The sequence below is a fragment of the Plecotus auritus genome, assembly GCF_963455305.1.
Source record: "Plecotus auritus genome assembly, chromosome: 6".
Taxonomy (NCBI): Eukaryota; Metazoa; Chordata; class Mammalia; order Chiroptera; family Vespertilionidae; genus Plecotus; species Plecotus auritus.
Genome location: NC_137773.1, coordinates 8,765,384 through 8,789,328, shown reverse-complemented (window position 1 = coordinate 8,789,328; position 23,945 = coordinate 8,765,384). Strand labels below are relative to the sequence as shown.

Sequence of the window (23,945 nt, the reverse complement as noted above, 5' to 3'; positions counted from 1 at the left end):
TCGCATCATACAGAGTGAAGTCAATGAGTCACACAGACCCAGGACTCTGCTGTGGGCTGGCCAGGAGGGCCTGGGTCCCTTTCCCAGGACTGCTGAGTCAGAATCAGGCCCTTTTGGAGGACTCTGCAAGCCTCTGTCACCACCTTCACCCTGGGGGAAGCCAACCAGACACACACATGAGTCGGTAGAAGAAAGAAAGAAAGAAATCGTCCAATGTCATAGGAGGGCTGTGCCACTCTCGGGCCCCTGTTGAATGGAGACGTTGGCGGCTCTGGGGCCCTGAACTGGCAATTCAAAACATTCTGATTGCCCGCGTGATTGTTTGCAAGATAACTGCGCGATTGTCAGTGACAGGGTAATTTACTGAAGATTGCCGTGTCAGACGCCACGCGCGGGGCTTGCTGCCATAAAGACGCGATTCTCATGACTGACAGGCCACTGGGAGATTGGAGTGCCAATTTAAAGTTCACGGTGTCGTCTGAAAGTGTTCGGCAGCGGCGGCCCGTAATCACGCAACATGATGAGGTCATTTCAAGCATCATGTGTGCTCACACCTAATAACGGATAGGACCCCAAACCCACCATCTCTGAAGCAGATGGATATAAATACATAAGAGGAAATCATTTATATGGGGGTCTCTCTCTCTCTCTCTCTCTCTCTCTCTCTCTCTCAGCACTTGCCATTTGATCTCGCTGATGTGTTTGTAGGACATCTCCTGCCAGACAGCCCCTTGGATAAAAAGCCCAGAATACAAACCAACAAAATAGTGGGGAGACTTGGGGGCCACACTTCTGAAGTGCTCACAAGTCCAGAGCCACTGGCAGACGAGAGGGGGCTGGGGGAGGAACATGTTCAGGGCTTACTGGGAAATTTGTCTTAAGTTATTAGCTGAGCTGCTGAGTCCTCCAGCTGGTTGCACGGAGTGGGTGTGTAAATGGGTTAGGGGCGGGAGGGGGCACATTCCCTGCTTCCGGAGGAAAAGGCCACCAGAGATGGATGGAACTTCTAATGCGAAGCGGCCGGCGGCCTTAAAGACATCTGTAGCGCTAGGAACAGTGGGTTTCTTCTCACGGAATGAAGCGCTGCCAACATGGCTCAGCAGGATATTTTTTAATCCAAAGGAGGCGTTCCGCGGGAGATTCCCTCTTTCTAGGGAAGGTGGTCCATGGAGGGTGATGTGAAAGGATGGTTTCTTTTCTTTCCCTTATTCTGCCCAGAGCCCTGGGATCCACTGGCCAGTGGGTCTGAAACAGTGGCTCAGCATCATCCCACGGCTGCTGGTAAAACCCTAAGGGACGTGGCGTGAGTGTGAGATTTGGGGGCGCGGGGAAGCACCCGGTTCAGCCGGCACATCGGGCTGCGGTGTTCAGAGCCTCAACTTTGAGAGTCTCTGAATTTAAAGCTTGTGTGCCTGCTCACCTTCCTGTGCCTGCATTTCTAGGAAATTGTGTAAATCTCATTTGTGTTATGAGACGCATGAGCCACATTTGCCCGTGTGGAAAATGAGAGGCTAGTTTTAGTCATCAAAAGCGGAGCAAAGCATGCAACCTCCTAATTTGTTTGCTAAAAAGAAAGTAGTGCATTAAAATAATTGTACATTAATTGCTAAATTACAGTGGAACTTTGGTGGAATTACATATTTCAATTTTGTTAGGGGCCCCAAACGAGAAGGGTAATACCGAAGACATTGCACTGTAGCAAATGTAAAGCACACAGCCAGGCCTCTGATCCGGCATCCCAGAACAAATGTTTGTCAGTCACAGCCCAGGGTTTGCGTGTGTGTTCCTATGATGCTAATTATGGCCCGAAAATGCGTTGGTCTCAAATCCAGCAGGGGCAAGAAAGATATTCTCCAAGCCCCTCCACTGTGTTCCATCAATCCCCAGAAAAGTGAGTAAGGGTGGGCCAGCTAATCCGCTCTAATAGGGAATTCCAAGGAGCACACACTGCCCTAAACATCCCACCCTCTGGGTTAACGAACAAGTGAAGAATGCAAAACAGTCATATAGTCATTCAACAAATGATTGTTGAGCGCCCAATTCTGTGGCTAGCACTAAACGAGGCATGAATATAGAAATGAGTAAGACACTGTTCTTCCCTTCAAAGAGCTCAGTTTCTAGGCAGGAAGACAAGCATACAGAGATAATTAATTCTAGTGCAAGAAAGTTGGCGTTAACAACTGTTTCTAAAATGGATTGTGCATTAGGCCCTAACCGGTTTGGCTCAGTGGATAGAGCATCGGCCTGCGGACTGAAGGGTCCCGGGTTCGATTCCGGTCAAGGGCATGTACCTTGGTTGCGGGCACATCCCCAGTAGGAGGTGTGCAGGAGGCAGCTGAATCGATGTTTCTCTCTCATCAATGTTTCTAACTCTCTATCTCTCTCCCTTCCTCTCTGTAAAAAATCAATAAAATATATTTTTTAAATAAATAAATAAAATGGATTGTGCATTAGCATCACGTGAGAATCATGTTTAAAATGCAATGTCCAGGACCTGCACCTGGAGGCTGTCGCTGGGGAGGCCAGGGGCCAGGCCCTGGATTCTCACAGCAGTGTGACGCAGAACCATTCTTGAGAACCTCTGATTCAGGATACACAGAACAGGAACGCCTAACCTCGCCAGGGACACCATCAGGAAGGTTTCCCGGGGGAGTGGGGGGCGGGGGGCAGGGGAGGCCACCTCGCTCAGGGTCTTAAAGGATGGGTCATATCTGTTCCCCCCTCTATACTGTCAGCTCCTTAAGGACAAACACCATCATTCTTGGTTCTTGGTTCCCTGTTTTATTTCCAGAACAGGGATGGCACTCAGACATTTTTGGAACGGTAGATGAGCAAATAGGAGTCAGCCCAGGAAAGGGACGGAGGGGTGGGAATCTAAGTAAGATGATCAGGACATTCAAAGTCCTACAGGTATGCAGTAAGGTAGCACCGGAAGCAATTGGGTGAACTCATGGCTTAATTCCAGGGTGTTCAAGCCAAAGCTATTGGTTTGGCTTTCCAGGCAAATGCAAAGCTCCCTGCGCCCGGTGCGCCACCTGGTCAGCAGAACCCTCCCTGGCCCAGCGAGAGCAGGATGCACTGCTTTCTCCCCTAATACGAGATGTAAAAAATCCCATGCATTTTGGTTACTGTGCACCCGTTCGCGCAGGCCCCTGAGAACTGGCCATGGGTCAGTTCTTGTGCTGTGCTGTTTTAAAGCAAAGTGTATGTTTTTATTCCCAAGCACTCAACGCATACCTGCTTAGAATAGAAAAAGTAGAAACTCCAGGAAAGAAAAATAAAGGAAGAGAAGCACACTCATCTACGACCTGGGGATAACCATTTGTCACCATTTTCAATTATTTACGTTCAGTCGTTAAGTTTTCTCTGCACATAAACTGGCATTACACTGGGATCGTTGCGTGAAAGTTGCCAGGTCAGGCCTTTGGGCAGGGTCCATGGCCTCGGGACAAAGGCTTTAGCATCTCTGAGTAGGTTTGTGCCATGTGGTGCACTGACCCATCTCCGCCTCTGCCCTTCCAGATGGCCTGGTGGATTGCTTGGACCCAGACTGCTGCCTGCAGTCAGCCTGTCAGAACAGCCTGCTCTGCCGGGGATCCCGGGACCCGCTGGACATCATTCAGCAGGGCCAGACGGACTCGCCCGCAGTGAAGTCCTTCTATGACCGCATCAAGCTGTTGGCAGGCAAAGACAGCACCCACATCATCCCTGGAGACAACCCCTTCAACAGCAGGTAGGCACTCTCTGTCCTCGCAGGCTGCTGAGGTCTCTGCTTCCCTCCCTGTGAGACAGGACCAAGTGCTCCTAGTTTTACTATGGGCCCCAGGGGCCTGGGAACTACCCCAAGGTCCAGTTCACAGGGGGCCCTATCTGCTTTGGGGGGCTCGAACTCTGCAAGATTTGGCCGTCAGAACCTACTGGAGACACCTGTTGACAGCCTGGTTTTTAGATCATTTTTAGGCTCTATTATTTTGTGATATTATTGGTATTATTGAAGTGTCCCTTTATAATACCTCTGATTGTGGCTTTTGTTTGATCACCGCTGAAATATTTCATTCTGTGGAGTACTAACCTGATAGCATAACTTATTCTGGCACCTGAGAGTCCAGATGATGCCAGTGGGTAGAATTTATTGAGCACCTGTGATGAGCCAGAGACTGTGTAGATTTTCTCTGATCCTCACGGCAACCCCATCAATTCTGTCTGCTAATTGCCTGCTGTGTGCCAGGCATTGTGTCAGCCAGTGTATTGTACCTCTCCTTCCAAACTGGTGGGGTTTCTCTTGAGTTTATTTTTGCTCTCGGTTGCTCATTTGAGGCTTGTGAATATTCTAGGAACAAATTCTGGATTTATTTTATAGTCACCTTGGCCCCTTCCACCACTCTCCCCAGGACATGTTAGAAGTGTACCCAAGGGGAAGGGTTGGCTGCCCATCCCCTCCTCTCCTCTAGGCACTGTTTTTGTTTTTTGTTTTTTAATATATTTTTATTGACTTCAGAGAGGAAGGGAGAGGGAAAGAGAGTTAGAAACATCAGTGATGAGAGAGAATCATTGATCGGCTACCTCCTACATACCCCACACTGGGGATCGAGCCCACAACCCAGGCATGTGTCCCGACCGGGAATCGAACCGTGACCTCCTGGTTCATAGGTCGACGCTCAACCACTGAGCCACACCAGCCGGGCCTAGGCACTGTTTCTGATTCTGAGGGTGAGAAGGACAGGAGATGCAGGGATCTTCTTACGGCCTGCCTGCATATAGCTCAGCTCACTTTTGGTAGGTCTGGGTCCAGACGTCAATTGTGTCTGCAGACGGGAGGATGGCCAGCATGACCTTCTTGGGGGTGTCCCACCCTATCTCCAAGCTCCTTCCCACGGAGAGACAGCACCACTGGTTGGGTCCTCTTTCACAAAACCTCCAGGAGCTAGGAGCTTGAGCAGGTAGTCCTGGCCCCCTGGCAGCCCGGGTCATGCCATCTTTCCCTTAGTTCTCTTTATCCTTCCTTAGTTCTGCGTAGCACCAGGAGCAACTCAGGAAGAATGCTGCTTCAGCGGCTTCCATCCAGAAAAGAAAACATCAGACTTCACTTCTTACGAGCCCCTATCTTCATAAGGGGTTCTCTTGGAGCCCCCCACCCCCACCCCATTAGACTTTGGGGAGAAGGCATCCTCAGGCCAGGACCCCGTGCCTCCCTGGAGAGGCTGGGATGGGAGGTGGGGGTAATGGTGGAGCTAATAAATCCAACAACCCCTGAGAACTCCCTGGGAAGTGGTGCAGCCCCAGTTCCTGGCCGCTCTTTGAATACAAGGGTTCCAAGCCAGCTCACCTTGGGCCAGCCACTTGAGCCTCTCTCTTTTCTGGTCTTACTAACAATAAAATAGAAAAGGGAAAAAATAATCTCAGCCCTCTTCTATTTCAGCCCTGACCACTCCACCCACCACCACCCGCTATATATATTGAATATACCACACACAGCCATATTATTTTAATTCAAGAACCCCTCCCTAAGAAAAATTAAAGAAACCACAGATCTCTGACCAAAAATGTATTTTCTCTGCTTGTTAAATCCTGGTTCTGGGGCAGCGATTCTGTGGGGATGTTTCCTTTTTAATTATGAACGTAATTCCTACTGCCAGAGACCCATGACTGGTCCTTGCACTGGGCCAGAGCATCTGGTGTGGTGTGCTGTACTGCAATGCCCCTTTCAAAGGCTCTGTTTCTATCAGCATCCTGTTAACATTTCATTAGTCATTTCCTGCTCTTCTCCTTTTCATACTCTCTCCTCACCTGCTCCTTACCATTTCATCTTACCTTCCTCCCCAATCGTCATTCGCCACTTGAAGAAGACGCCTGGGGCCAAGATGCAGGAGAGCAGGCAGGGACTCCAGAATCTTTGGTGGCCCAGCCCCAGAGATCTGGGCAAAAGAAACTTGCTTTAGAGGAAGCTCACCACCCAGTGAACCTACGCTCCATCACGTCGGCATGGATGCATAGTTCAGAAACACAAAAGTGTACTTCAGAGACGTAGGTTGAAGTTCGCCAAGCATGTGAATCGCAGTACATTGTCAAATAATGAAGAACACAATTAGAGGAAAAAAATTTTTAATCCAAGACTTCTAAGAAAGCATTTCCCCTAGATAATAGCATACAAAAATAACTAAAATGCCTTGACTCCACCACTATAATTTATAGAGCAGATCTCACTATCTAGATAATGTGATAATTGTTACACATCAATAATCATAAATAGAAATGTATGGATAGCATGTCTGAGCTCAAGCTTTTCTGCAAATCGACTGCCTAGAAGCGATAGGAAGCCAGGAGCAATGAAGAATTAGAAAAGTAGGGGGTAGAAATCAGAGTCCACCCAGCTACTCCTATTCCTATCGCTCTCTGCCAAGCCTCATGCTACAAGAATGATTTAAAAGAACTACCAGTTGTGTAAAAAAGGGAGGGGGGAAGCTCCTAATTTTGTTTTCTCATCACAAGCACTTTGTACCTCGTGGTCATCAACACACGTCATGGATCTTAAAATCGTGCCTGGGAAGACCTGAAAGAAATCTTAGTCTGCGCTAAGATAAGGAACCAGAAATTGAGCAAAAGAATTATTTGCATAAATTAGTTTTCCGCTTTCAAAAGACTCCAGCATTGTAGTTGGAACCAGCTAAAAATGGGCTTCGTTTGTTAGGCAGCCAGTAGCAGACAATTAGAGCTGTCAGTGGAACGTCTCAACCCTCCTGAGGTCTCCCAAGTGTTGGAGTTGAACAGTTGGGGGTATTGCTAATAAAAAGGAGAGGTGCTTTGGAGAAAGCATCCCTCCAGCTGCGGGGTCTCCTGGGACTGCAGAATTAAGTGCATTCCAAAAATTGAGCCGTTTTGGACAAGATTCTGGCAAAGAGCGGGTCAGCTTGATTACCTAGTCCAGAAGCTGGGAGTGTGTCCAGAAACCTGGAAAACCCTCTGCCTTTGCCCAGTTGCCCAGTGGCTTAAAGGCCCGCAGGACAGCTGCCAACCTGCCTGGCAGGCTGGGGCTCGGTGCGAAGGCGGAGCGCGTTAGCCCACTTCTCCATGACATCGAGAGACTTCAGGTGAGAGGGGGCGTGTGCCTTCTCCCTCCGTGGATTCCGAATAGAATATGGTGGCGTCTCTGTGGCTTTGCGGATTTCCCAGGAGCAGCTGGCCGGACAGGAACTTCTTGGGGAAGCTCTAGTGACTGTCGTCTGGAGAGGGGAGCTTCCTCTGACAGTGGAAAAGGGTTGAGTGGGATTTCAGCCATCTCCCCTGCTTCTGAGATAGCAGGAATTTGATGTGAGAAATACATCGCCACATGGAATCCAGAATCCAAGATAGGCCTACCGGGAAATAAACATATAGCTCCCATATTCCCTTCTCCTCGGGCAGTCATGGATTGTGAGAAACTCTGCTCTTCAAGGGCAACAAAGAGCACTGTATGTCAATGCCCGGCCTCATCATAACCCTCTGTGTGCTCCCCGCCACCCCCTGCCATCCCGGCCAGGAGGAGGAGGGTGCACTGCCTTCCTCCACAGACAAGAAAAGGAATGAGTGGCAGCTGCCGAGGCGCTCGGCCGAGCAGAGTACTCTGTGCCCAGCTAAGGCACAGCCTGAGTGACGGGGGGCAGCCTGAGGTTGGGCCACGCCATCACATGGTGTCTAACATGACGCGAGGCCGAGGGGAGAGAGATGTGTGCGGGGGACTCCATCGCCCCACCCAGTGAGTGAGATGCTGCCCTGGGTGTCACCCCAGCGTGTCGCCAGTCCTGCCCCTCAGGTGAAGCGGGCATTGAGGCATCCTTTTGCCCACACCTGTCTGTGAGGTGCGGTCATGTGAGCCAGAAGTTAATGTGGAGAGTCTTGGTCTTGCCTTAGGGACCAGATGAGGACAGGGGGGGCGGTGGGAGGGACAGTGGTGATGAGGAAGGGGAGGGAACTGGACCCCAGTCTCCTTGTTCTCCAGGGTGTGGCTCGTGGCTCAAAGGCCTGTTTCTTTTTCTCTCAGCTTGGTTTCTCTCATCCGAGGCCAAGTCGTAACTACAGATGGGACACCCCTGGTTGGTGTGAACGTGTCCTTTGTCAAGTACCCAAAATACGGCTACACCATCACCCGCCAAGATGGCACGTAAGTAGCTTGTGGGGCTCTCCCTTGTTGGGGTGCAGACAGAGACAGTGGTGCTGTTGGCTGCCCTAGCCTCGGCGGCTGCCCATTGCAGGCTGGAATGCCCACCAGGCCAGAGCTCCGTGAGGACTCCCCCAGAGATCGTTTTTTGCTTTTAGGTATATCAAAAATAAAAATAAAAAGTAGAATAGCCAAGCTAGGGAGAGCTGCCAACAGTCCTCCTCCTTTTCCCATCTCAGGTAAACGCTTTTGTCTGTGTGTGCGTGCGTGTGTGTGTGTGTGTGTGTGTGTGTGTGTGTGTATTGGGGGTGGGGGTGGGGGTGGATTCCGGGGAGAAGAAAGGGGAGCAGCTCTTGGAAGCTCACTCCTGTTCTAAATCAAAGGCAGTGCCGGGTGACAGGGAGCCGCACGGCACAGCGTCCTGTGGCGAACCCCTTCTGCTTTCATCTGTGGCTCTCGGAGCTGTGTTGTCCGCGCTCCTGTTTGGAGGAGGGGGGATGTAATCAGAGAAATCTAATTAAATACATTTAGCCGTCACCCTGCTGTGGGAAGGAGCCAACCTTGCCCTATTATCTTCTGATTAGAAGCACGCACCCATGCAGCCCCCACCAAGATGAAAGCGCGTCATTTTCTTAATCCATCGGGCACGGAGTTGCAATTCAGAGACAAAGATAAGAGTGAAAGAAACTTACGGGAAGGGGGAAACGCACTCACCCTGGGCTAAACCACACACACACACACACACACACACACACACACACACACTTACATTCTATTCCAAAGGGAAGAAGAGACTGTTGCTGTAAATCAGATGCAACACTTTTTCTATAAAACTAGACTCTGGAATATCATAGCCATGTCGTGAAATGTGCTTCTTGCCTCCCTGTGGTGAAAAGTCTGGTCTTCGCGTGTAATGTCCTAAGGTGCCCTTTCCAAGATTCCCTGCCCACAGCAGCCCTCTCCTCACTCGCCCACCTGTGAAACCCGAGGAAGACATCTGCTGATTCACACCACGCTCTCAGTATTTGCTAAGTGTCTGCGGACCTCACCCACACATTTCTGAGGACTGTGTGCCACGCAGAGCTCCTCGGCCCTTGCAAATCCTTAGAACCCAGGGCTCTTGCCTTGCAAAGTCCTGTCCCAAACAGGAGGACATTTCTGAGACCTCGCCCTGCTGTCTGTCCCCGCTTTATGCTGCCTCATCTCCCTCAGCCGCTTCCCGACTAGTTACGGCCCAACTCCACCTCCCAGGTCATCTCTCCAAGCTCCCGATCAGTGACTCTGTGGCTTGTCCAGGTTGCAAAGCCATGGGAGGGACAGGATGTGTTTGGGGGTGCTCTGAGGAGCCCCGTTGTTTAGCGGCCGGTGGGTGCCGCTGACACTGGCGATTTGATTCTGTCACACCAACTAGACACGACTTCCCTTCAAAACACTTGTCGCTCTTCTGTGTCCCATACAAAACCGTCCCGAGCAGCGTACATGCCCCCAAATAAATACCGGGGTGGACAAAAGTAGGTGTACAGTCGTGAGTATGCGAAACACAGAGTTCATTCTGGTATTGTTATTTATCTATTAATTGTTGTTTACTATTATTAACCTACTTTTGCCCACACCTGTATATACACACATTTGTAATAAATGAATAGTTATACTGCGCATGCTCTGTTACTTATCTCAGTGTTCACGTGCACTGTGTTCGTTCCTTAAAAACGCCAAAGGTGTTACCGAAATTGGGTGGAGGCTGTGGGTCGTGTGTTTTCACTGAGTGTGACTGAGACGCGGGCTCTCGGGAGCTGCCAGGAATTCGGGAATGAACCAGCGAGCTCCGCTGCCCGCAAAGGGGGAGACCCAGTGGAGGGGGGACGCTTAAAACCGAGACTTCTCGCCGTGAACGCCTCCCCGTCTGTTAATTGGGAAAGAGCGGCCTTTATTTTGCTTTTACTAGCGCTGGGCCTCTGTCCAGCTCTGGAGGGGCACACGGAGATGGAGTTTAAGGATGATTGGCAAAAGCATCAGTAACAGGGCACAGGAGGTGAAGGGGTCCAGAGGTACACTCAGGAATAAAATAGAAATGTGCCCCAGGGTGGGTGTATCGCATGGTGACTGTAATCATTAATAACACTGCGTTGTGTCTTTGAAAGTGGCTAAGAGATCTTTGAAGTCTTCATCAGAAGAAAAAAACTTGTGTAACTATGTGTGGGGGTGATGGCTAAGCTGATTGTGGTGACTATTTCACAATCTGTACACATATCAAATCATGTTGTACACTTAAAATCAATATAATGTCATATGTTCCATTGTATCTCGAAAAAGTTGAGGTTCTCTGAAACAATCAAAAACCCGGAAACAGCCCCGGCGGGTGAGAAGGAAGCTTTAATGCCCCTCTCTGTCCTGGCATCGTATCACTATCGCTCCACCGTGTATGATCCTCGCACGATGCTAAGTGCTTTACGCCAGGAGGGCGAAACACTGTCTGTAAAGGGCCAGGTGGCAGATATCTTAGGCTTTGCATGACATACGGTTCCTTGTTACACCTACTCAGCTACCCTGGTAGCACACAACATCTCCAGAGATAAGTAACGGAATGGGCGTGGCTGTATTCCAATGAGGCTTTTTATACCAAAACAGGGGATGGGCCAGGTTTAGCTACCCCTGCTCTGCACTCATCAGGGTATTTCATTCTCTCGGCCACTCTGTGAAGTTGCTATAATTATCCCCATCTCAGAGGTGAAGAAACGTGGGCTCAGAGAGGGTCAGTAACTTGCGCACAGACACACAATTAGTAAGTGGAAGAGTTTGGGTTCCAACCAGCCCGTGGGCCACAAAGCCCAGGCTCTCCCCCCCCCCCCGCACATGCTCGGCCCCTCCCTCTACTCTCAGGGTACCTGCCTCGTCTGAGGGTGCGTTCACCGTCTCAGGGAGCCCACTTCCCTCCTCTCCAGGTTTGACCTGATCGCCAATGGGGGTGCCTCCTTGACCCTGCACTTCGAGCGAGCCCCGTTCATGAGCCAGGAGCGCACTGTGTGGCTGCCGTGGAACAGCTTTTACGCCATGGACACCCTGGTGATGAAGACCGAGGAGAACTCCATCCCCAGCTGTGACCTCAGCGGCTTTGTCCGGCCAGATCCGATCATCATCTCCTCCCCGCTGTCCACCTTCTTCAGCGCTGCCCCTGGGCACAACCCCATCGTGCCCGAGACCCAGGTAGGAAGGGCGAGACCTGGGGCAGGACTTTCAATAACGCCTGACCGAACCTGGCTGGCCAACCCGTCTCTCCCCGGGTGGCCCAGAAACCAATAGGAAGGGGAGAAGCAAAAAGTAGGAACACAGTAGAATCTGTAGTCACTGAGGAGAAGACCGAATCTCTCCTGGACGGTCAAGATGCTTCCAGATAGCCGTGCGAGACTCTGGCAGTCGCTAGCGCTTTTAATAAAATAAAAACAATATACAGATGTGTAACCCACCTGCAAATCGCTTTTCATTCCTGTTAGTCACAGAGACACATGATAAGAGACGCTTTAATGATCTACCTCGGGGCTGCAACAGAGGGCATATTACATTATTGCCTCCCTGTTGCTTTATACCAATTGTCAGTGGAAGTTGCGGGTTCATATAATTACAGCCTCTCGCGGCCTCCTCGCGTGCAGCTAGCAATAAAGCCTGCTGTTCTTATTTACATCTTTTGCCAACCGTGTGGCTTTTAAAAAGAAACACAACGGTGACCAAGAATAATTATTAATCCAGAAATCATAACCTCAGCCCCTTCGCTCCATGGTGCAGGATAAAGTTTTGGTGTGTGTGTGTGTGTGTTTTTCCATCAGTCTTGGGAAGTGGTTCTTGCACCCCACGTGGGGTGGAATGCTTCGGTGAGGGCGTTTGATGTGCAGTGTGTGTGTCTGCCGCATGTTCTCAGGTCCTTCATGAGGAAATTGAGCTCCCCGGTTCCAACGTGAAGCTCCGCTACCTGAGCTCCCGGACCGCAGGCTACAAGTCGCTGCTGAAGATCACCATGACCCAGTCCACCGTGCCCCTGAACCTCATCAAGGTCCACCTGATGGTGGCCGTGGAGGGACATCTCTTCCAGAAGTCATTCCAGGCCTCTTCCAACCTGGCCTACACCTTCATCTGGGACAAGACCGATGCGTATGGCCAAAGGGTCTACGGACTCTCTGATGCTGTTGGTATGTTTGGGTTTCAAACCCCTATTGGTGCTTGAATTTCATCATGTATTAATTTGACCAATAGTTATGGAGTTCCTAATATGCGTCAAGAACTATTCTAGTAGATAGAGATGCAGTGGTCCATGAGACAGACAAGAGTCCCATCCATGGACCTTCTGTGCTAGTGGGGGATCGAGATAATAAACCCAAATTGGACAAGAAAATATCAAGCAGTGATATGTGCTAACACGGTGATTTGTACCAGTGATGTACACTGGGAACACCTTTTATCGAAGGCGCTCAGGGAAGGCTCCTCAGAGGGTGACATCCTGGCAGAAAAAGAGAGGAGAATGAGGTGTGTTTGGAGGACAACGAGGAGGCCAGTGAGGCTGGGATGTAGTGGACAAGGAGAATATTCAAGAGAGGGGAGAGAGCTGGTCACTTTCGAGTGAGCACATGCCAATGACCCAGAATGCACCGTGAGGATCAGAAACTGGTGCTGGGGGAGCTGGAAGCCACGTGCTGTGTCTCAGGCTTTGCCTTTGAGGGGATCACATTACACACACACACACACACACACACACACACACACACACACTTATGAAAGACCACCCCAAGAGAAGTATCTTGCGGTTACCAGGCTTTGAAGAGTTGTAGGCTGTGGATTAATGTCAACCTACCCAGGATGGTTTCCTACTGGTAGAAAGCTATCTGGGTTAATTAAAATACAGATTCCAATGTTGTTGGTTTTTGGTTTTGTTTTCCTTTTTATAAACAGGCTTGTGATTTCCAAGAACTGTAGTAAGTTACCAAAATAAAAAAACAGCATACTCAGACATTTTTACCGTAAATGGCACCCTATGTTTTGTGTTAGGAGTTTTATGGTTTTAGGTTTACATTCAAGCCTTTAATCCTTTTGAGTTAAATTTTGTATATGGTGTAAGATAGGTGTCCAATTTTCCCAACAGCATTTATTGAAGAGACTGTACGTCCTATCCCATGGTATAGTTTTGGCTGCTTTGTCATTAATTAATTGCCCATATATGCATGGGTTTATTTCTGAGCTCTCTATTTTGTTCCATTGACCTATGTGTCTGTTTTCACTGCTAATACCATACTGTTTTGATTACTATAACCTTGTAATATAGTTTGAAATGAGAGAGCATGATGCCTCTGGCGTTGTTCTTCTTTCTCAACATTCCTATGGATTGTTTTAGGATTGTTTGTTCTATTTCTGTGAAAAAAGCCTTTGTATCTTGATAGGGATTGCATCAAATCAGTCAATTGCCTTGAGTAGTATGGACATTTTAACAATATTAATTCTTTTAATCCATGAGCATAGAATATCTTTCATTTATTTGTTTCTTTAATTTCTTTCATCAGTGTCGTATAGTTTTCAGTGTCCAGGTCTTTTCACGTCCTTGTTAAATTTTTCCTAGGTATTTTATTCTTTAATTTGTTTAAATTTCAAGTAGGACAACTTGATAGGTGGTGTTGTCTTCTCCATCAGATGACAACTAATGTCAGCTGGTCTTTCCTTTAGTGATTTTAGCGGACATTGATGCTTATTGCCTGGATCGATTAGGCCATTAGGATTTGCAATTAATATTTTAATGCTAGCATTGCTTCTTTATTTATTAGCTAGAATACTTTCATATAGAGATACTTTCTCTTTAACAGCTTGGTTATTTGAGATACAGTTCAAATAAGAAAGTAAGGATAAATGTTTGATTCTTTCTCTTTATTTACTAGTTTTCAGTATAAGAAGTCAGTTTCTTTAACATCCTCTAATGGTGCCAAATTAATGTTTTTTAAAAATACCATTCTGGCCCCAGCCGGTCTGGCTCAGTGGAAAGGCATTGGTTGCGTACTGAAAGGTCCTGCGTTCAATTCCGGTCAAGGGTACATGCCCGGGTTGCAAGCTCGATCCCCAATAGGGGGTGTGCAAGAGGCAGCCGATCAATGATTCTCTCTCATCATTGTTGTTTCTATCTCTCTCTCCCTCTCCCTTCCTCTCTGAAATCAATAAAAATATATTTAAAATAAATAAATAAAGATAAAAATACCATTCTGAACTCATAGAGTGAACTGTCTGTAATATAGTCGTTTCAATCCATGGAAGTTATTTTCTTTACTAATGCTCACATTGCACCATCTTTGGGAGCCTCTTCAAACTGACTTCCAAATTCTTTCAACATGACCCCAGTAGATTTTTGTTCTTTCCTTTCTATCTGGTGTGATAAAGTGGCCAGGCCTCATCTTGTTCATTTCTTGCTCTGGCTGTATCTTCAAGGAGCCCTGATTCTTTTTAATGAGAAATCATATTTCAAGGCCACAAGCCATGCACTAGCAATTCTCTCTGCTGCTGGGACAGTCATTGTTTCTTGGAATTTTCAGAGGACAAGCTAGGAAATATATGGTTTTTCTAAAAAAGATCAAATGCATCTTCTGTTCCTATCGACACTCCTATATCTCAGGATTTAAAAGAAGCTGCGAAAATCCCCGAAGGTGACACACGCAGTTAAGAATTTAATGTGGTAGGAATCGCAATAATAACAGTGGCTCATCTTTCGAAAGCAGCGTTCCAATTAAAAATGCACGGCCTCTTGGTGTCCTATCTTGTGTCTCCTTCCCACATCTCTCTGAGAAATTAAGGCCTCACTCCCTCCGTTTTCCACGTGGGAAAGGGAAGCCACGAGGAGGTCTGAGCCGGAGCAGAATGAGGACTAAGCCCCTCATCTCCCACTTCTCTCTCCCATTTGTCCCTGCGGCAAACATGGGGGGTTTGCAGTTTCTGGATTCTGTTCCCCACTGACTTGCCATGGAACTGGCAGGCTAGGTCCGGTGCCTGCGTCACCCGGCACCTCTGGATTCCAGAGTGAACATTCTGAGCGCCACCCCTCAGCCAGGCTGCTGCCTCCAGTCTCCTTATAAACGAGCCACTAAGCCTAGCCGGTTTGGCTCAGTGGATAGAGCGTCGGCCTGCAGACTGAAGGGTCCCGAGTTCGATTCCAGTCAAGGCCACATGCCCAGGTTGTGGGCTGGATCCCTAGTAGGGGGCATGCAGGAGGCGGCCGATCAATGATTCTCTCTCATTATTGATGTTTCTCTCTCTCTTTCCTTCTCCCTTCTTCTCTGAAATCAATAAAAATAGCCACTAAGCTTCCGTAGGCCTTTCTCCCAGCGACTGCAAATAAATAACGAAACTCTAATAAATGCACGCCGCGAACAGCGGGCTGGGGAACACGGTCTCTCCTGTCCATCTCGGAAGGAGAGCCGCATCGGTTCTTAAATGATTCAGCTCCTGCCTCCACGTCACTGGGGTCATTTCTGAAAGCCAGCTCCTCTTCGGAAAGGTCTTTCCATCCCCACGGAGCGCTACTGTGTAAAGTTTCAAGGTTGAGTTCAGCTTGAAATTTGAATTTAATATCGTGTGGGATCGTGAGGAGAAAAGCAATCAGCCGCCTCCTTGGGGCGGGATTTGGGAGCGGGCTGGGTCTTGGGGTGAACGCGTGTTTCCGGGCCTGAGGAGTGCACTGCTGTAATCAGTCAACTCTCCGGTCCCCGCCGGCCCTCCCCTCTTGCCTTTAGTGTCGGTGGGGTTCGAGTATGAGACCTGCCCCAGCCTCATCCTGTGGGAGAAGAGGACCGCCCTCCTGCAGGGCTTTGAGCTGGACCCGTCCAACCTCGGCGGCTGGTCCCTGGACAAGCATCACATCCTCAATGTTAAGAGTGGTATGTGAGCACGTTCCCTTCCTCAAACACGGCCTCATCTCTCCTGGACCCTCTCTCCATTTCATTGGTAGTCTCGCCCCTTCCCTCAGCCAGATTCATCAAACGCCCAAATACCGCTTTTCTCTTTTGAAATGTCAAAGAATGTTGGGCTGGTTTTCCCAGACCGTCCGCCTTCGTGTATGTCACAATTCTTCAATTATCTCTACAAATATTATCCTACCCAATCCCATAGCCCTGGGGTCTACCCACCCCATCTCTCAGCAAAGGGAAGACATCAGATTGAAGTTTCCTAGGGTTTCTCTTCCCCACGTCACGTCCCGTCCCGTCCCCTCAGCAGGCCGATAGGAGTGTCTCCCTCAGGGCTGCACAGCCACCTCTGTACCGCCCGCAGGCATCCTGCACAAGGGCACCGGGGAGAACCAGTTCCTGACGCAGCAGCCCGCCATCATCACCAGCATCATGGGCAACGGCCGCCGCCGCAGCATCTCCTGTCCCAGCTGCAACGGCCTCGCCGAAGGCAACAAGCTGCTGGCCCCCGTGGCTCTGGCTGTGGGCGTCGACGGGAGCCTCTTCGTTGGCGACTTCAATTACATCCGGCGCATCTATCCCTCCCGCAACGTGACCAGCATCTTGGAGTTACGGTAAGCGGCCACACAGACGCCTGCTTTTGTTCTATCGCTGCCATGGCCACACGGCTCCCTGGGTAATCGGTGGCAGCATTTGGGCTTCTCCAGAGAATAGACATTCCCTGTGATGGACTGAGGTTCGAAACCTAGGACCAGACTCAAGTGAGGATTTGGGGAAAGGCTTTGTGTAGCTATAAAACACCACACACGCATTTCAGACACTTGTAACCTTCGTTACAAACAAGGAAAGCGATGTCAGTCCTGGTGTATGGGTTGGGACCCGGGTAGCTGTGTGTTATCAAATTCCCAGCCTGAATCTAATACATACCAGACAGTGAGAGAACTGCTCGAAGCTGTTGGTCCATTTCTGTGGTTTCTAAACGGGCACTTTTTAAAAATACAGATTCCTGGAGCCCATCCCCAGAGGCAGCAATTCAGTCGGTCTAGAGGCCAAGGCATCCTTTATCCTTGACAAGCTCGGTAGGAGATTCCAGTGCCTGTCAACATCTGAGAACCACCGATGATTATTTACTGGTTCACACGTTTATGTTGAGCAGCTCTCTGTGCGAGCTCTGTGAATTCTCTGCATCTTCCCACTTCCAATAGGATGTGACTTAGGATGACTTAGAATAGGCCATGCTAGGCAACTCCTGCCCCCTTCCCCAGTAGATTCATGCTTGTGCTAAGTCTAAAGCCCAGACTCCCCTGTGCTGAACAGAGTTTCTTGGAAACTCTCTTCCCAGGGAAGTTGATTTCAGGCCATTGAACCTTGAGAGGGATCTATAAGTAGAGAGAGATGAAATCTATAAATAGGGGAGAAATGTATTCAACAGATACTTGGGGAATGTATACTGTGCCTGGGACTGGCTGGCTGGGGGAGCCAGGGGGGAGGAGATAGGAACCAACAAAGTCCTAGTCGTCGTGTTTGTGGTCTGATACGGAACTTCAAATCATGTGGACAACTAAAAAACAACTTCAAGTTGCATTAAATACTTTAAGGAAAACCTAACAGGCTAAGGGATATTGATTATGGTGGGGGTGGAGGAGGGATGAAGAAGCTACATAAGGTAAAGTGGTCAGAGAAACCTCTTAGACCAGGTGACATTTGAGCTGGGTCCTGAACGATGAGGTCAACCATGGGAGGATCCAGGGGAAAGGGTTCCAGGCAGAGAGAAGTTGTTCAGAAGCCCTCATATCAGCAGATAACCTGGTTTATTTAAGGGACGAATAAGGTCCAATATGGTGGGAGGGTGGTGAGCTCAGGGGAGAGTGTCTCAGAGTGGGTCAGAGAGGTAGGGAGGGGAATGATGCTTCAGGGTCTTATTATCATGTTGATGAGGATAGATCATATTCTTACTGCAATGGACAACCATTGGAGGTGGAAGTAGAAAGTGGTGGAGTTGATGTGATCTGATTTGCATTTTTTTAGAGATGCTTCTGGCTACTGTGTGGAGAATGGACTGCAAGAGTGGAGGCTGTAGCAGTTGTCCAGGACTTGGGTGAACTGGGCGGGGAGGGAGAGAGAGAGAGAGAGAGAGGAGAATCAAGGGTGATGCCTAGGATTTTGACCTGAGCAATTAAAGGGATGGTGGTCCTTTCTGCAGCAGCCTCAGCTCCCAGGGGCAGGACTTAGATGAAGTCACAGGTTGCTCTTGCATTTTGATATCTTTGAGGCCCCTTCTGGGAGAGAGGTCAATGACCTGAGCACCAGGAAGTGCTGCTGAGTATTCTTGGAAGCTGAGACTGTGCCAGGCCCTAGAGAGGTGAAAAGAAAGGAGAAAACTGCAGCTCCACCCCTAGCAGGTTGCAACCTCTGTGGTCCAGTGGACATTTCCTGAGTGTGATGTGAGCCACGCCTGTGCTGGGCTCTGAGGTCCAGACAGGGATGAAACCAAAGCTCAAAGAGCAGCCATTCCAGGCTGAGATGGGCACCCAGGCAGTGAGGCAATTCAAGCTGTGTTCTAGAAGAGGCAGCAACCAACCACCACAGAAGGACAAAGGGGGAGTTCATGTGAATAAGAGGGTGTCATAACCAAAAGATGAACAAGGAGAGGAAGGAGGAGGCAAAATGGAAGAGGCTGGATAAACTCAGCCTGCCAAGTTGACAGCCAGATAAACCACTTTTCCTAGAGCTTCCCGAGTAGGTCCCCTTCCCAAGATGTTTCTTTCCTTTTCTATCCCAGGAGAGCCCTCTTCTTCTCGGGCCTCCTGTGGGCCATGGAGACCCAGGAGAGGAGGCAAGGGGCTGAAGGTAGTAGCATTGTGCTTTCCCATGAGGGTCACACTTCTCACTGGCATTTGTCACCCTCCACCTCTTCCTTGTCGCTGCTCTTCCTGCTCAGCGCTGAATCGGCACCTGCCAGCTGCATTCCCACCTCCAAACCTTGACTCCTGCCCCTCAGCCCTCATCTACCCTCTCTACCTCATCACTGAGACCATCTTTAAGGCTCCATTTGAAGGCCCCTTCTTCCTTGAAGCCTGATCTCCTTAGTGGAAATAATTCTCAACCTCGTCTGGGTCACTTCTGTCTAATTTTCCACAAAAGTTGACAGTGTTTACTGCCTTGTTTTTTAGGTATTTCTGTGTAAGTCTTAGGGCCCTAGTGTGTGAGTTTCTGTGGAGCAGGCAGCTTGGGTATCTTTGCCCCTTGATGCCTAGAGTAGTGTCTGATCCACACCAGCAGCTCAAGACCTGTGGCTTGAGTTCAAGGGGACACAAACCAGTGTCCTCCACCTGGTTGGAATTTGCCCTTGGTTCCATGTCTCTCGAGTTGTAGAGGCCACAGTCTAGGGCAGCCATGGGCAAACTACGGCCCGTGGGCCGGATCCGGCCCGTTCGGCTGTTCTATCTGGCCCGCGATGCCGAAAGAGTGGAGGGTTCTCTTGCTCTTCCCTCCGCTCCTTTACTTTGAATTTATATTAGTTCACACAAACACTCCATCCATGCTTTTGTTCCGGCCCTCCAGTCCAGTTTAAGAACCCATTGTGGCCCTCGAGTCAAAAAGTTTGCCCACCCCTGGTCTAGGGACCAGCCAAGGGCCCACCCAGAGCCATGCCACACCCACGTGGTGACAATGACACAGCTGGAGGGCATGGAACTACCAGTTGCCCTCAACAGCCATATGGTTTTTTGTTGTTTTTTTCCTTTTAACCGCCTTTGGTCGTGTTCTTGCTTTCATCAGCCAGGTATCCAGAGATGATTAGAAGTTAAGCTTTTACAGGAACACTGGTTTGATTCTTCTTTTCTTCCCACTACATACCTGAAAACAAAGGGCTGTCAATCCCCGCTCTTCAAAACAGTAACCTTCAAAGGGAGGGAGGAGGGAGGGAGAGACCTGTCTTGCTTATGTCTTTTCTCCACTGTGAGCTGGCAGCCGAATGATTCCATTTCAGGAGCCAGTGCCCATCCCTCTCTCGCTCACCCACCCCAGAGGCGTGCCTCTGAATCCGAATTTTATTTAGATGTTCCCATCATGCTCTCGCTGTTCTCCCTTCCTTTGCCTATGGAAAACACACCTGGAAAATGTCCAATGCTGGGAAAAGCCTTCTTCAATGCCACCAGCATTGGAGACATTTTCAACATTCACTTCCCCCAAAAGCCTGACATGACCTGTTGTAGCCCATTTCCCTTCTTATAACTGTCACCCTCTCCAGGTGATCCCTAGAAAACCTGAGCCCTGTGGAGCAGAATAAATTTCAGTCACTACCATCTTAGGGTGAATATCTACCCTAGATAAATCTTTCCTTCCCCCCCAAATTTGAGACTATCTTAGGAATTGGACCCCAATATAATGCAGTAACTGATAAGGGATGGGATGCCTTTTCTTAATATGGCCCCTTTGGCAAACATAAGACTCTTGCACTTTCCATAATATTTTAAAGTCTACTTTTTTTAATTTCCCAAATATAAAGTTATATTATGATATTTAATATGTTTTTTTTCCAACTAAAACACTTCCCGTGCTGATATTCTGATGGTGCTGTTAGGGTGACTCAACGGCATCATTGCACTGGGGAAGCTCTTCAGGGAGGGAATGTCCGGCTCAGGGGTGTCAGTGCTGGAGAGGGAAGAGACGTGAGAAAGAGGGAGCCTAGGAAGGAGGCCAAGGGCCTCAGAAATTGGAATAAGCCTCACCAGGCAAAGATAAGCTTTGCCTGAGAGTTTCAACCAGGACAGACCCTGCTTGATGCCAATGCAGGATGTTCAGGAGGAAGATGGTTCTAGTTAGAGAGCAGACACTTGCCCTGTGTAGTCAGGGTATAAACACGGCGGTCAGGAGACCAAATATAACACAACACCCAGAATGGCAGTAACAACAATATCACCATGAAACTTGGGACTGTTCTTGGCTCTGTTTTCAAAGCTCTTTTACCAAAGACAGATCTAGGTTTCGTGCACTTTCAGAACGAAACTGAAATTATTTAGGATGAGAAAAGAAACCAGAGCAACTGCATATTTTGAAAAGCTGACAATTACTCCAAACATCACAAAATCCAGACAAATAACCTAATTTTTTTTAATTAAGTAAGTACTCTTACACATCCAGGATACTTGTTTTCCTACACTTTTTGACTGCCTCCTCTTTGATTGTCTCTTAATATGACAATGACTTTGTAACATCATTATCTATAAAAAGAGTAGAGAGAGATTCAGTCTTGCCTTAAGTATAGCTGGTCAAAAGTTGCTTCAGATTACTGATAAATTAGATGTTTTTCTTTGATGTTCACGATTGATTATGGGCGATGTCCTGAAAATTGTTAGAATTGTCAATGTTGGGAAAACTTCATCAAGCTTCTTTCATAGTATTTCTGGGCATTTCAGGTTTTCGTGTGCAGTGAATAATCTAAATACTTTTTGGACCGACGCTCTTCAGCCAGTTTGTCACTGATGTCCTGGTAATAGTGCAGTGTGACTTCTACCCTGGGCGTTGCACTTCCTGTCATGGTGGGAGGTGAATCTGCTCAACAGGGCAGGGGCATTCCTGACCGTCCTTCCTAACCAGAGTGTCTAGCAATAACCTAACAAGACGGTGCAAGGAGAACATAGCAACCACATAAGCACATCCCCCTAAAAGTAAACGAAGTGTGTCCCAACTCACTTTTGTTTAGTTACAACTAAAACAAACGAACAAAAAATGTGGCCATTTCAACTCCACCCTCTTCAGTGGCGCGGAGGGAGTTGGAATAGAAAGAGACAACAGCTGCATAGCCCATGGACACAGACAATAGAGCAGTAAAGGCCTGGGAGGGGTGGGTGCAGGATGGGGGGGGTCAATGAGAAAAATAAACAAAGGGGACATCTGTAATACTTCCAACAATAAAGATAAATTATTTTATAAAAAAGGGAAAAAAAAAAGAAAGAGACAACAGCTGACTGCAGCTTTGTGATTCTGGGTAGAATATGAGGGATTGGAACCAGCCCAAGGCAGGGTCTACCCAGCCTCATTCCCGCTCTCCATCAGTCAAGAACCCATTTGCCCAGTCTACCTCTCTCCAGGACTCCTTCCTGAAAATCATCAGCATGGGAATAAGTCATGTCCATATTCACTTCTGTTCACAACGAAGACAAGCACACACATAAGTCACAAGACAGCCTGATGAGCGCTCTGCAAGGCAAGCTGCGAACGCTCGGAGAGACCCTGAAGGGCCGCAGGGCAGTCACTGAGACTCCGCCGCGTGGAGAGCTTACCCAGCTCCGTTCTTGAACCTGAGGCACCACTTTTTCCTCAAAGCATAAGCCTAAAAGCTTGGTGCTATGCAGGCCACAGACATAAAGCCTGGGCTTTGAAAACAGGGATACATAGACCCAACGATGCTGTTATTTGGGTTTCTTGCTAAGCACCCACTCTTGCTGATGGCCCTGGACTGAAATAGCAGTGACCTCAGCCTTTCACCAGAGCTCCTGTCTATGTGATCATTCAGACTCTGTACTCTCAGTGACTTGGTCCCCGATCCCCTGCCCTTCTCCTTCCTCCAACAGAGATACCATCTTAATCAACTTAAAGCAGATGTTCTTAGGCCATAAGTAGGTCAGGTCTGCAGACCCAAATCCCATCCAGTCTTTTTACAAAATCTTGACTTTAAAAAAAAAAGTGGAATTGATATTGCAATAATTTAGAGCCAACTATGACTACCACTGGTGGCAGATAACATTTCACTTTCATTAAGCAATATAAAACAGACACGCGGACTCCCGGCTGCCGCCCCGGCGCACCAGGCTTTGCAGAATGAATCTCAAATTGCACCATGTCAGTCAGAGCTCAGGAGTTATCAGCATCATTTAATTAACTTTTTTTTTTTTTGCAAAAACTAACACATGGAATAAAATATAAAAATGTAATCCCTGTGCAAACCCACCGCTAATGATGGCCCCCAGCAGAGGCCTGAGCTGCACGTGAGCAGGAGTGGGGCCTCAAACCCTCTTTGTTCTTTCCCTGAAGTCTCCTCCCTCAGCAGGAAGCAAAAGCGGGGTGGGGCTCCTTCCGCCTTAGCCTGGAGGCCTCAGGAATGGGGAGCAGTTCTCTTTCCTTGGGGGCCCAGCATCTCTCTATTTTTCTCTCTAATGTGGTTAACTTCCGGCCACTTTCCTGTTGAAATTGCCAGGTCTTTTTGTTCTTAAGAGAAAAAAAAACAAACAGCAAAACTTGTACTAGTTTTCCAAAAAACGAAAGGTCTTTGGCTCCAATGACAATAGGATCTGATTACCTATGAATTTCATTTAAAAAGATTGCTCCTGGGGCGAGGGAAGGTGGCAGGGAGCAGGCATAGGAAATGGTTATGATTCTCAGGGTTTGACAGTGTTTGCCAAACTACAGTTGGCTGTGGGCAGGGACTTTCTCCTGGGTGGTACTGACTCTACCCTGTAATACACCCATGGCAAGTAGGTGGCCCCGGTGGCACCAGGATCCCACACACACACCCGGGCAGATGTTACAGATGAGTCACGGTGCTCTTTGTAGCTGAGCTTGAATTTGGCTTCAGAATCTTTCTGCTCCTGTCCCTCCTCAGCCCTCACCCATCAGCAGGTGTTGGCATGCAAGAGGTCACCTGCTTGCCATCCCTCCATTGGCCATAAGACCTGTCTCACCTATCGCCACCTGTGCGACAGCCACATTGCTGGTCCAGGAATTCAAGCATTCTTGCCTAGATTTTCCAATGGCCAGGAAGAATTCCAAATCAGGGGGCTTCCCAGGAAATTGAGCCAGAAGCTGTCAGCTACAAGGGGGGGGAGAAAAAGACTCCCTACTTTCAGTCCCTTTATTTAAAAAAATAAACAAAAATGTGATGTTTG

General features: G+C 48.6%; 1 protein-coding gene across 6 annotated transcripts in view; it reads left to right on the top strand.

The window, feature by feature from the left end:
- Positions 1 to 23,945, top strand: part of TENM2 (teneurin transmembrane protein 2) — a 1,211,371-nt gene that overhangs the window by 1,129,489 nt on the left and 57,937 nt on the right. For all 6 annotated transcript variants that reach the window (XM_080675628.1, XM_080675627.1, XM_080675626.1 and 3 more), the window contains 6 exons: positions 3,523 to 3,733; positions 8,018 to 8,137; positions 11,077 to 11,338; positions 12,048 to 12,315; positions 15,886 to 16,029; positions 16,421 to 16,670. In XM_080675628.1, coding sequence (XP_080531754.1) covers positions 3,523 to 3,733; positions 8,018 to 8,137; positions 11,077 to 11,338; positions 12,048 to 12,315; positions 15,886 to 16,029; positions 16,421 to 16,670 — 1,255 coding nt within the window. The remainder of the gene's footprint in view (positions 1 to 3,522; positions 3,734 to 8,017; positions 8,138 to 11,076; positions 11,339 to 12,047; positions 12,316 to 15,885; positions 16,030 to 16,420; positions 16,671 to 23,945) is intronic.